Below are 13,652 nucleotides of genomic sequence, written 5' to 3'. Positions count from 1 at the left end.
AGAAAGCTGAAGGAAGAAGTTACTTTAAAATTTAGATTTTATTATTCAGGTATGGTGAACCCAGTAACTAGATCAGGAAATGATTGACAGAAGGCAGGGCTAACCTTAAATGGGAAAAGTTAGGTTTTTTGGTTTTGGTGTTTTTTTCTTTCTTTTTTGCAGTACTGAGGATTGCACCCAGGGCCTTGCACATGTTAGGCCAAGTGCTCTGCCGCTGAGATTTTATCTCTAGCTTGGAAGGCTAGGTTATTATTTTAGAGTTTCAATGTTTCATTATAGAGAAAAGATTAATGGTTGAGGAGATAGATAAGCTAATTATCTTGCTATCATCATTATACAATGTAAACATATATCTGAACATCATTTTGTACCCCATAGACTTGTACAATTTTTATTACTTTTAAAATACATACACACTCAACAAACTAGAAATAGATGGGAACTTTCTCAGAATGGTAAACAGAGTCATTATATTTAATGATGAGAGACTGAATGCTTTCTTCTCTTTTTGGTACCAGGGATTAAATCCATGGGCGTATACCCACTGAGCCACATCCCCAGCCCTTTCTATTTTTTATTTCTAGATAGGGTCTTTCCAGGTTTCTAGGGAGTCTCACTAAATTGCTGAGATTGACCTTGGAGTTGCAAAGTTCCTGGGGTTATAGGCTTGTGCCACTGTACCCAACTCAAAAGCTTTATTCTTTTGTGATTATTATCATTTACCATTTAGAAAAACATTGCTTGTCTTTATGTCTTTGAAGACTTTAAGTGTTGTCTCATTGTTTTCTTCTTCATTCTGATCCATCACCATTTGAGGCATTAGTAATTGTTCACATAGAAATCTGTTAACCTCCTGTACTTTCATTTTTATTTTCCTTTCTGTGTTTTCATTTCCATGATCTACCAAAATCATTGATTTTTATGTTATGGTTAGTAGAACCATTACAGATATTCTCCATAGAATTTTCTTCTTAGACTGTCAACTTCTATCCTAAGTTTTTTGTTCAAGTACTCTTATTATAATTACGTAAAATTTTCTGCCAGCAATTTAGATAAAAACCTCAGATCCTCTAATTCTTTCATAATATTTGTAAACATCAAATTCTGTTTCCTTCTACCTTCTGCTTTCCTACTTTTCTACCTTAAATTCCATGGGAAACATTGTTAAATGTCTAGGCTCCTTTTGGCTCAGTTCATCTGCCGGCAAAATCCATATTGTAATTGAATTCATCATTTCTTTTCTCTTTTTGAATGTTAGTGTTGCTAGTATCAGCTGGGTTATATAAATTCTACTGAGTTTAGTAACTATTTTATATTTATTCTATACTCCTCAAACCTGATCTTTATATCACTATAACCACTATTCTCTGGCCCTTACTTTGAAGACCATGTTTGTTAGGGAAATGGAAGTTAGTGAACAGGAAAACTCTTATTACTTTTTTCCTTACATCAGCTCTAGATATGTAATTATACCAATTCTTTCATTCTAATATGGGAAAGGTCTTCTTCCCATTGAAACGAAAGCTAGTCCCAGCCAGGATATGGTGGCACACACCTATAGTCCCAAGAGCTCAGGAGGCTAAGGCAGGAGGTTCAAAAGTTCAAAGTCAGCCTCAGCAATTTAGCAAGGCCCTAAGCAACTTAGTGAGACCCTGTCTCAAAATTTAAAAAAAAAAAAGTAGGGGAGGGCTGGGGATTTGGCTCAGTGGGTAATCTATGGTACCAAAAAAAAAAAAAAAAAAAAAGCCAAATCCGCAGGCACAGTTTTATATCCTGGGTTCCAGCAATGAACAAATAGACCAAGCCTTGCTCTCAGAGAACTTCTGGTGGGGAAAAATTGTACAAGTTAGCAATCAAATCATGCATCTAGTTAAAAGTGCTATGAAAGAACTTCCTTAAAAGGCTGGATTTGTAGCTCAGTGGTAGAGCACTTGCCTCGCATGTGTGAGGCACTGGGTTCAATCTTCAGCACCACATAAAAATAAGTAAATAAATAAAATGAAAATATTGTGTCTATCTATAACTACCAAAAAAAAAAAAGTACTGCCTTAAAGAAAGAATGGTCACAGTATGGTAATGACTTTGATCTATATAATGCCCAGCCCTAATTTGCTGTTTTTAGAGGAGGAAGAGGGTACCCTTTTTGACTGTTACATATCATGAAATTTATTGGTAGTCAGTTTTAAACTGTTGCCTGTTAACGTCAGTGCATTTGTTTGTTTCAATTAGATTGACGATTAAACCCTCTGGTATGATATTAATTAGAAGTAGAAGAAGAAGACATACTTGTCTTGTTTCTATGCAGTGCTTCTATTTCTTTTCAGCAGAGGGCCCACAAATGCCAGGCTCAGGGACTAAAGAAGTGTTGAGGTTATTGGGGCAGATATGAAGAATTCCTGAGGGTATAAGCTTGAATCTGTGAGAGTAGAACCAAAAATCACAGCATAAAAAATTTGAACTAAGCCTTAAGAATTGGGAGCAAAGACTGTAGAGTTTTCTGGATGTATTAAAAGTACTTTAATTATACCCAAATTCTCTGAGAAATTAAGGAGACCTTTTAAGCATACCAAAAGTGCCATTGATGGGGTGAGGTTATGTGGAATTTGACAAGTAAGGAAAGATTTTGATTCTTTGTGTTAAAGTTGCTAAGGGGAAGCCCAATGTTATGTACTTTGGCACTAAGAGGAGAGGCTAATTTATGATTATTTGCTATGATTTTTTTCATAAGAAGTACAGTACTAGGTCCAAAGATATAAATCTATCAAAGAAAATTTGTGTGACATATAGCACTCTACATTCTTACTTAGAAAAATTGGCTTTAAATTGTTTCAGGTATTTTCTGTGTGTGTGTGTGTGTGTGTGTGTGTGTGTGTGTGTTTATGTGTATGTTACTGGGTTCTAAACCCAGGGATGCTCTACCACTGAACTAAATCCCTAGCCCTTTTTCTTTTTCATTTTGAGACAAAGTCTCACTAAGTTAGGAGGTGCCCAGGTTGGCCTTGAACTTGCAATCCTCCGCCTCAGCCTCCTGAGTAGTTGAGATTACATGTATACACCACTGCACCCAGCTCAAGTATTCTTTAAAGATCAAGAATTGACCATATGTATGTGGAAGTGATTCTCTTAAGTAGCTCTTGTTTTTCACAGTTCCTTTTCTTTTTCCAATTGTAAAACCATAGACTTATCTAACAGTTTCAAGTTTTAGTTTGAACCATATTGTTACAATTTGTATAATTTAAAAATAATAAAACATTGGCAATTTTTATATAGTTCAATTTAATATAAGCTCAGGAAAGATTTCCACAATTGGAGTAAATTCATTCTTTTTTTAAAATTATTTATTCTTATTTGTTATACATGATGGCAAATGCAATTCATTTCATATTACACATATAGAGCACAATTTTTCAAGTCACTGTTGTATACAAAGTATTTTCACACCATCCATGTCTTTATACATGTACTGATGTCTAACTCATTCCACCATCATTCCCCCCTCCCATCCCCTCCCTCCCCTTTGCCCTATATAAAGTTTCTCCATTCCTTCTATGCTCCCCTGCCATTGCCATTATGAGTCAGTATCCTCATATCAAAGAAAACATTCGGCCTTTGGTGTTTGGGGATTGGCTTGCTTCACTTAGCAATATATTCTCCAACTCCATCCATTTACCTGCCAGTGCCATGATTTTATTCTCTTAGGAGTAAATTCATTCTTGAGCAAGATAATGTTGCTCAGAATAACTTTTGAAATTATTTTAGATTTAGAGGACTTATTATTCCAAAGGATATTAGAGATTACCAATAAATATAAGCACAAGATGGCATAGATAAATCAGTAAGTTTTAGGCACATAAGGAACATTTTCAGAAAGATAGTGGTAAATTGAATATACCCTTAACCCTTTAAAGTTAAAGCTCTAAGCAGTGGCACACACCTGTAATCCCAGTGGCTCAGGAGTCTGAGACAGGAGTATCTATTCAAAGCCAGCCTCGGCAATTTAGCAAGTCCCTAAACAACTCAGTAAGACTCATCTCTAAATAAAATACAAAAAAGGGCTAGGGATGTGGCTTAGTGGTTAAGTGTTCCTGAAATCAATACCGGGTAAAAAAAAAAAAAATTTTGTTCTACACAAAATTCTAGTGAGAAATAAATAAAATCCCAACTGGTTGAACCACTTTTTCTTCCTTTCTTCTCCTATAATCAAACCCAGCTTGTGTATACTAGACATTCATTGAGCTATACCTGTAGCCCATGAACCACTTTTCTGATTCAGTGTTTGATTTCATGTTTTTAAATATGCTTTAATTTTTAATAACTCGTTTAGAAAACCCACAATCTACCTGGTTTCTGTTCTGCATAATACAACACAAAGATATGTAGGGGGAAAGTTGATAAGGCACACACATGTACATAAAAAATACATAAGCACATTTACTAATGGGATGATTAATCTTCTGTAGTAGAATTTGCATCGGTATACTTTTTCTGGGTCCTTTGCCACCTTTTTTTCCCCCCTCTCTTTTTTTACCTCCCAAATTTAATTTTGGATTCTTAAACTTATCTACTTTTTCCCTTCATTGTTCTAGTCTTTGCCTTTTTCCCACTCTTTCACTGTTTCTCCTTTTTCCCCCCTCTTCCTTGATGGGCAAAGTAGCAGCCAGATAACAGAATATTTCATTATTTGGATCATAGAAGGAAGCTGATAATCATTGTGTAGTATGAGGAAAAAGTTTTCCTTGCCTAATTTTCTTTTTTAAAAATATTCTTTTTAGTGGTAGATGGTAGATGGACACAATATATTTGTGTGTGTGTGTGTGTGTGTCTGTCTGTCTGTCTGTCTCCTTATTTTTATGTGGTGTTGAGGATTGAGCCTAGTGCCTTACATGTGAGGCAAGCACTCTACCACTGAGCCACAATTCCAGTTCCTAATTTTCTTTTTTTTTATATATCTTTATTTTATTTATTCATTTATTTATTTTACATGGTGCTGAGGATTGAATCCAGTTCCTCATGCATGTGAGGCAATTGCTCAACCACTGAGCTACAACCCCAGCCCTGCCTAATTTTCTTTTATATTGGAAAAACTATCTCTTTTAAAAATCATATTTCTGGGTCTCTGGAAATCTGTGGCATTAGGACAGTTGACAAGCCATTATATAGGAAATTCAGGCAGAACAACAATTCACATCAGCAATATTGTATAAAATTACTAGTGGAACAAATAGCACCATTCTGCCTGGGGAATATTCAGAATAATCTTCAAACTAGGGTTCAAATACAGATGTTTGAATATTCAAATATAAATATGCAAACTAAAATTCTTTGGTCTTGTTATCTGTAAAATGAGAGAAACAAGGATGAGAATAAGTTACCTTGCAGGAATGTTTGATGATTAGAAATGATCATATAAAGAGCCTAAAGTAATTCCTAACAAAGAGAAGTGCTTAATATGTGGAAGCCATTATTACTGAAAATTTTATTTCTTCTTACTTGGCTATAGTGTATCTATTTGTTGTTTCTTCTACAATCATGAATCCCATTTGCACCTTAACTGCTGGCCACACCATTATTTGTTAACTTTGTCTTGTTTTGTTTTATAGGCAACAATTGGCATTGACTTTTTATCAAAAACCATGTACTTGGAGGATCGAACAGTGAGTAATGCTTTCAATGTGCAGTTTTCTCCAACACTCCAGGTTAGAAAACTCAGATAAACTATTATCAGTTACTGTCACCATCAGAAGTACTTAGCAGTTACCAAAGTTGGTGTATAGGCCTTGAGAAAAACTGTTATTACCACGAGTTGTTTTTCACATTCTGACTTTTTATACCCAATTGAAGATCCAAAGAGGAAGAGAACGTCAAGTGTTTTGTAAAATACTAATATCCCTAGCCCTGTTAAACAAAATTTGTTGTCTTGATTTGGAAAAATGACAAGAGAGAGCTTTAAGAGAGAAAAGAATTTTCACGAAGAAATCAGAGTTGCTGAAGACCTTTGGAATATCATTTGAGACATTCAGAAATCTATCATTCAAATATTATGCTTTTGTGAACTTCCAAGATTTTCTTTGTCATAATAGGATATGTTCCAAAGTGACTAAATAGGAAGAAATAATGTATATTTGCACTTGCATATTTATCTTCCATTCTTTTTGAGTTTTCCCTTTTAAATACAATGTAAATTCTATATTCTAGCTTACTCTTCCTTGAAATGATTCCTGTCACCTAAATAATAAATAAGTTAGATGCAATATTGCAAGACCTGCATCCCCCAAAAACTATTTTATCTCCAGTGTTATTTCTTATTAGTGTGAATTTTTTCTTTTGGATGTTTTCTTTTGTCTTCATATATAATTACCATTTCTTAAACCTTGAAAGCTGGGAAACTGCTTTACACTGGTAAGAAAACTTGATGCTTGTTTTCACACTTTTCATCTTATAATGTAGATGTGAGAAAGTAAAGAAATTTTTATGTAGGGTTGCAGAAAGATATTTCTCCTTTTTGATGCATTATCTATAATGTTCTGGGGAGAAAGAAGTACAGTAGTGAAAGATATCAGAGCTGGAGATGTAGCTCAGTGGTAGAGTGCTCACCTAACATGCAGAAGGCCCTGGATACAGTTGCCAGCACTGCAAAATAAAAAACAAAGCAAAACAAAAAACCATGCTTGTAATCCCAGCTACTCCACAGGCCGAGGCTGGAAGAGCACAAATTCAAGGCCAGCCTGGGCAGCTTAATGAGACCCTGACTGAAAATAAAATTAAAAGGATTAGGGATATAGCTTAGGGGTGAAGTGCTGGTTTAACCCAGGGTTCAATCCCAATACTGGAGGTGGGGAGACAAAAAAAAATCCATTGTTCTAGACCCAGTGGGAAAGACGTTTTAGCTTCAGAGAGGCTTTCAAAAAGCTTAATTCCTTTACTCTTGTTAGCTTGAGCTGCTCATTGACATTTTCCTTCATTTTATCTTTTATGTTCAGTATTTGAACATCAGTAGTCTACTCTTTGTCATCTGGAAGACAGGGATTTTAAAAGATTAGAAGGAGAGAAAGAAGTGAATTCATATTTCTAGTTCTGTGTCATCTTTCACAGTGGCATTTTTCAGTCATGTACCTTCACAGTGAGCAAATTTTTCATATTATATTTTTTTGTAAAGGGAGTTTTATGTTAATTTTCATTCCTTACTTCCTTGCAACCTCTTGCATGAGTCTTCTTTCTACCTTTCATCCTCCCCCTTTACAAAAAACATTATTTCTTTTTTTTCTTTTCGTTTTTTTCCCCAAGTATTAGTTTTTTTGTTTTTGTTTTGGTTTTTTTTTTTTTTTTTTATTTATTTTTTCCCATCCCACAGATCAGGCTGCAGCTGTGGGATACTGCGGGTCAGGAACGTTTCCGTAGCCTCATTCCCAGTTACATCCGTGATTCTGCTGCAGCTGTAGTAGTTTACGATATCACAAGTAGGTATATTGCAACGGGTTGACCTTTCTTATTTTTCTTGCTTGTTTGACTGATTTTGTTGTTAGGTACGATTGCAATTATGGGACACAGCAGGTCAAGAGCGGTTCAGGAGCTTGATTCCTAGCTACATTCGTGACTCCACTGTGGCAGTTGTTGTTTATGATATCACAAGTGAGTGGGGGGAATTATGCATTTCTGATCTTCTTCAACCTCTAGCTTACCTGCATGCATGTTCTTGTCTTGTGCTTGTTTTCCTTACTGGCATGTAAAAATAAGTTTTGTCATAGCAAACTTTATCACAGACCAGCCAGGTCAGAAGTACTTGCTTTGGTGTTTGTACCAATATGCTTCATTTCTACTGTGCCAAGTTTTTCACCCCAGAATTGTCTTTCAGGTCCAATTATGAATCTTTTTAAAATATTTTCTTAATATCCTTTTGTCCCTAAGCCATGCCATAATTATAGTGGAATTATAGTCTCCTTTTTCATTTAATTTGATCTCAGATTTCTCTAATATAAAAGTATTCTGCATCTAAGCCTCTTGCAAAGTTTTCTAAATCTTACCAGGCTCTGTTGAGGCTATTAAAAGCTTCTGCTAGCCAGCTTTTCTCTGCTTCCTCCTTCCAGCCATTCTTTCTTTAGTGAGGAAGACAGAGAAAACATAATGTGCACGTCTCTATTGATGATTTTTGTTTGAGCCATATCTAGATTCTTTGACATACTTTGCTGCTAACAAATCACACTTAGGTTTCTCTTCAAGAAAAATGTTTAAATGGGAAATGAAACAAGTAATGTTCTTTTTCTTTTCCCCAAAGACTGAGCAATGCCTTTGACTTTTGAAGTGACTAAATTTTCCATGGCACATTGGAGACTGACAGGAAATGCTCTGTGATTGAAATTGTCTTTGTAAATTGGTTTATCTGTATACATAAGGCAATGTTTAATCATTCCATATAGTGGTCCATACTTTATGAAAAAACCAAGATTATATAGCATCTTGGACTTCTTTAAATTATTTTTATTGATTTGAGCTGGTAATAATATTACTAGATATCTTTGTATATTTGCTCAGACATCATAGGTACTAAATAGTAATTGCAATGACAAGATTAGAATTTAGAAGATTGCATCCAGGGATTTTTTTTCCTTTTTTTTTTTTGATAAGTACTATATGCAATCTTTATTCTCTTGCAGCTTTACTTTGGGTTGCTGTTTTTTTTTTTTTTTTTTTTTTTTAAGTATGTTCATTGTTACACATTGACCAGTTTTGTAGCTTTGACATGTTTGTGCTCACTTTAACCAAAGCAAATGAAACTTGGTATATTTTTCTTTAAAAATTCCATAGATATATTAAAATATTAATAAATTGTTTTCTTTAGCCACTGTGAAAAAGATTTTGAAGTACTCTATTTAGAACCTATTACTAGCACCATCCCAATAAAAGAAAAAAATCTAATACTGGAAAAGATGAATTCTTTTAGAAGTGATTCTGGTGCATAAAACTAATAAACTTCAGGATACAGTGATCACAAACTGAATAAGCAACACAAACACAGTGGTGTTGAAAGCTATTTGAAGGCTTTACAAATTTTTCTGGATGTGTTGGGACTTACTGGCTGACATACTTTTGGAAATGCTTTCTTTGTCATATTTGGTATGTGTAAGTGATCAAAAAAAGCATTGTGGCAATATAACACCATATTATCTGCCATAGCTGTCCTTACATTTTAAAAAGTTTTAAATTTTTTTCCAATTATATACTACATTGTGCTTATTTGATTATTATTTTTAAAAAAGTTAACTTATATATAGAAGGAACCTTGAGGATTTTATTATTCAGATTTGTTTAGATGGTTGACAGATGTAATCAGATAAAATGGAGTTATGTTGTAGGCACATTAAAAGTGGGTTCATAATGTGCCATCCCTCTTCCAACTTGCAGGGTATTTGAGGGAGTGCTGTCTGTCACTTAAGTAGCATTTCAGTAACACTAATCTCTCTGTCCACCCTCCTATACCAGATGTTAACTCATTCCAGCAAACTACAAAATGGATTGATGATGTCAGAACAGAAAGAGGAAGTGATGTTATCATCATGCTAGTAGGAAATAAAACAGATCTTGCTGACAAGAGGTATGAAGTGGGTTTTTTTGTGTGTGTGTGGAATATCTTGTTTTTTGTGTTTAGCTATTGTTACTTTTCTTCATTAAAAAGTTGTTTTGAAAGGAGGTATGTTTAATCCTCAATTTAAGCTTTTCTTTAGTATGAGAATCTGAAATATTTAATATGTAAACACTAAACTCAGTACTTAGGGGAAAATGAGTTATTTTGTGGAAGCCCATGTAAAAAAATCTCTTGTATAAGATTGTTTAAACATGAAGCCTGTACATATTTTTTATTTTTAAAGTCTCTCATAAGAGGAAACAGTGTTTTGTTAGAGAACAAACCATTTTTTAAAACATCTTTTAAAAATTATGATTAAGTATACACACTTTATAATCTCATTTGTTAAATTCAGTGGTATAGGCTTTTTTGTGTATGTGATTTTATTTTATTTTTAAAATTTTTTTTAATTGTATGATTGAGCCAGACTGTGTAGTTGAACTGAATATCTTAATTGTGGAAGTCAAAAGTGCAAAGCCATATCGAAGCCATAGGATACAAAGTATATTTACGTATACTTTGTATAACTTTGTATAGCCACAGGATACAAAGTTTCAAGAAAAGTCTTTCTTAATTTAATTCTTTATTTTTGCAGTACTGGGGATTGAACCAAGGGTGCTCAACCACTGAGCTTCATCCCCAGCCATTTTATTTATTTATTTATTTATCTTTGATGGACACAGTATTTTAATATGGTGTTGAGGATCGAACCCAGTGCCTCACACATGGTAGGCAAGCATTCTTCCACTGAGCCACAATGTCAGGTGCCGCCCCCACCCCCCCTTTATTTATTTTTGAGACAAGGTCTCACTAAGTTGTTGAGGCTGACCTCAGGTTGGATCTTCTGCCTCAGCCTCTTTAGCCTTTGGGATTACAGGTATGTGCCACTGCACCAGACTAAAATCTCTTAATTTAAAAGTAAATTCAAATATGACTTCATCTTTTGTAATCAAATTTTTTGTACATGAATTGCTTATGATGCAAATTTGGCTTTTTTAATGTATTCAGTATGAAAAGTTGAAGATTATATTGTTAAATTTACTCAAGTTCCTAAGGACCTTTATTGTTATATAGAAAGATATAGGACGATTGTACGTCTGCATTGTTTCTCCTTTATAGCCAGAGTCATCTATGGAGGATGCTTTTAAAAGTGTCTGTTCTTTTATTTTTTTTTGGGGGGGGGGGTCGGGTATTACTAAGGCTTGAACCCAGGGAGAGCTCTATTACTGAGCCATATCCCCAGCTCTTTTTATTTTTTGAGACAGGGTCTCACTAAGTTGCTGAGACTAGCCTCAAGCTTTGTATCTTCCTGCTTCAGCCTCCCAAGTTGCTGGGATAACAGGTCTGCGCCACCACACCTGGCTATTACTTAATATTTCAATTGAGTGCACAAATGCTAGAAATTTTAATAATTTTCTTTAATGTAATATTTGTCAACAGCTTTGGGGTTACCAGCTTTCTTAGTAATTTTTGCCAGAGTATCACCTCTCACCTTTTAATTTTTCCAAGAATAGAGCTTGTTCTTTACACTAAAATGACTTCCATATGAGTGAAAGATTTCGTTGTTTAGCAAAAAATCACTAAAAGAAAATGTTTTGGTCAATGTTTAGTAGAGAGGGTGGCCTTATATAAGCATGACATGAAATTCTGAAGTTATAAAGGAAAAGATTGTTCAGTTTGAATACATAAGGGTCATATTCATTTAAAAGATTGACAGTAATTCAGAACATTGATAATACACAGTGTTGTCAAAAGTTTGAATAAGCAAAAACTCTCATACACTAAAAAGTAGCTGTTAGTGGGAGGGGCAGTTTGACAATATTATAATTTAAAATACTCACTGACTCAAATCTACCTCTAGTATTCCTTAGAGAAGCCCACAAAACACTCAAAGATGACCATATAAGAATTTTATTGCAACATTACTATAATGCTAAAAATTTTAAATAATTCAAATGTCTGTCATGAGCAGATAGGATATATAATTTTGGGAAGTATTGAAAATACTTAGTAACGATTAGAAAGAAAGACGAATTTATTAATAATCTACCATATATCTAACACATGAAGTTTAAAAAAGCACTTGATCGGTATATCTAATATGACATCTTTCTGTTTAAAAAGATGGTAGAAATATTTATTTGCTTAAAACAATTTTAGATAAGAATACATGAAAATTAACCATAGTTACCTTTGGGAAGGAAGCGAGATTATGATGGATTTTATTATTGATTAATCTTTTGTAGTACTGGAGATTGAACCCAGGAGCACTCTACCACTGACCTCCCCAGCCTGTCTTTCCTCCCTTCCCTCCTTTCTTTCTTCTGTGATTGAACCAGGGGCACTTTACTACTGAACTAAGTCCCCAGCTCTTTTTATTTTTTATTTTGAGACAAGGTAAGATGCTTAAAGCCTTACTAAATTTCTGAGACTGGCCTCCTCATGCCTCAGCCTCCTGAGCTGCTGGCCTTTTCCTTTTTAATTTGAGATGGAGATGTAGCTCAGTGGCAAAGCACTTCCCTAGCGTTCCTGAGTTCCTGGATCCCCAGTACCACAAAAAATAAATGAAGAACATGACTGTGCATGGTGGCTCAGGCCTATAATCTCAGTTACTCAGGAGTCTGTAGGTATGATACTCAAATGAATAGTTATGAGGAAGGAAGGGTTGATGTATAATGCCAGGAATAGTGGCTTATGCCTGTAATAAGTGATTGTGGAAGCCAAGGCAGAAGGATTGCAGTTTTGAGGACAGCCTCAGCAATTTAGCAAGACTCCATCTCAAAAAGTAAAAAGGACAGGGGAAAAGCACAGTAATAAGGCACCCCCAGGTTCAACCCCAAGAAACGAAAGACAAATATGGTATATAATATACAATTACATAATAAGAATATACTTATAATGATTTAAATAATATATTATTTGCTATATATTATTATTACATGCATATATGTGTATATATAAACTCTAGATAGTGATTTCAACTTACTTTAATGCATTTGTGTCAATTTTTTTTTAAATATCCACAGATTAGGACTTTTGGTTTAAGGGAGAGAAGTAAACCATTAAAAAAAACAGGGGGCTGGGATTGTGGCTCAGTGGTAGAGCGCTCGCCTAGCACGTGCGAGGCCATGGGTTCGATCCTCAGCATCACATTAAAATAAATAAATAAAATAAAGATATTGCGTTTAACTACAACTAAAAAATGATTTTTTTAAGTAGGTTATTAAGTTTTGGTTTTGTGGGGTTTGGGAGGATTTGTTTTGTTTTGTTTTTGTTTTGTGGTTCTGGGTATCAAACCCAGGGCCTTTACCTCTGTCATTGAGTCACATTCCCAGCCTGTAAGTTTTATTTGTTTATTTGTTTGTTTTGTTTTGGTACTGGGGATTGAACTCAGGGGCACTCAACCACTGAGCCACATCCCCAGCCCTACTTGTATTTTATTTAAAGACAGGGTCTCACTGAGTTGCTTAGTAATCTTGCTGTTGCTGAGGCTGACTTTGAACTCTCAATCCTCCTGCCTCAATCTGCTGGGATTACAGGCATGCACCCCATGCCTGGATAAGTTTGTTTGTTTGTTTTTACTTTATTTATTTAGTTTTTATGTAGTGCTGAGGATGGAACCCAGTGCCTCAGGCTCCACCACTAAGCCACAACCCCAGCCACCCCCCACCCCCAAGTTTTCAATTGTAAAAAAATCACAGGATGAGGGCTGGGTTTGTGGCTCAGTGGTAGAGTACTTGCCTAGCACGCGTGAGGCATTGTTATTTATTTTAAAATAAATAAATAAATCTACAATAAATACATCTACAACTGAAAACAACAATAACAAATACATACACACACTCAGAGGATGAGCCAGGTAGTACACTCCTGTAATCCCAGCTGCTGAGAAGGCCAAGCAAAAGATCTCAAGTTTGAAGCCAGCCTGAGCATCTTAGCGAATTTTTTTAAGTTTGTATTATTATTTTTTTAATATTTTTTAGTTGTAGTTGTCAATATCTTTATTTTATTTATTTATTTATTTAAAAATTTT

General features: G+C 34.7%; 1 protein-coding gene across 3 annotated transcripts in view; it reads left to right on the top strand.

Moving 5' to 3' along the window:
• Rab6a (RAB6A, member RAS oncogene family) overlaps window positions 1-13,652 on the top strand; it is a 64,629-nt gene that overhangs the window by 39,854 nt on the left and 11,123 nt on the right. For 2 of the 3 annotated variants that reach the window (XM_027942571.2, XM_071616474.1), the window contains exons 3-5: window positions 5,601-5,654; window positions 7,352-7,457; window positions 9,478-9,589. In XM_027942571.2, coding sequence (XP_027798372.1) covers window positions 5,601-5,654; window positions 7,352-7,457; window positions 9,478-9,589 — 272 coding nt within the window. Of the gene's footprint in view, window positions 1-5,600; window positions 5,655-7,351; window positions 7,458-7,523; window positions 7,630-9,477; window positions 9,590-13,652 lie in introns of all 3 variants that reach the window. The other variant, XM_027942570.2, reaches the window with a different exon arrangement.

This window comes from Marmota flaviventris, chromosome 9, assembly GCF_047511675.1.
Source record: "Marmota flaviventris isolate mMarFla1 chromosome 9, mMarFla1.hap1, whole genome shotgun sequence".
Taxonomy (NCBI): domain Eukaryota; kingdom Metazoa; phylum Chordata; class Mammalia; order Rodentia; family Sciuridae; genus Marmota; species Marmota flaviventris.
The sequence above is the reverse complement of the archived record's forward strand: the minus strand, read 5'-3'. Positions and strand labels throughout refer to the sequence as shown.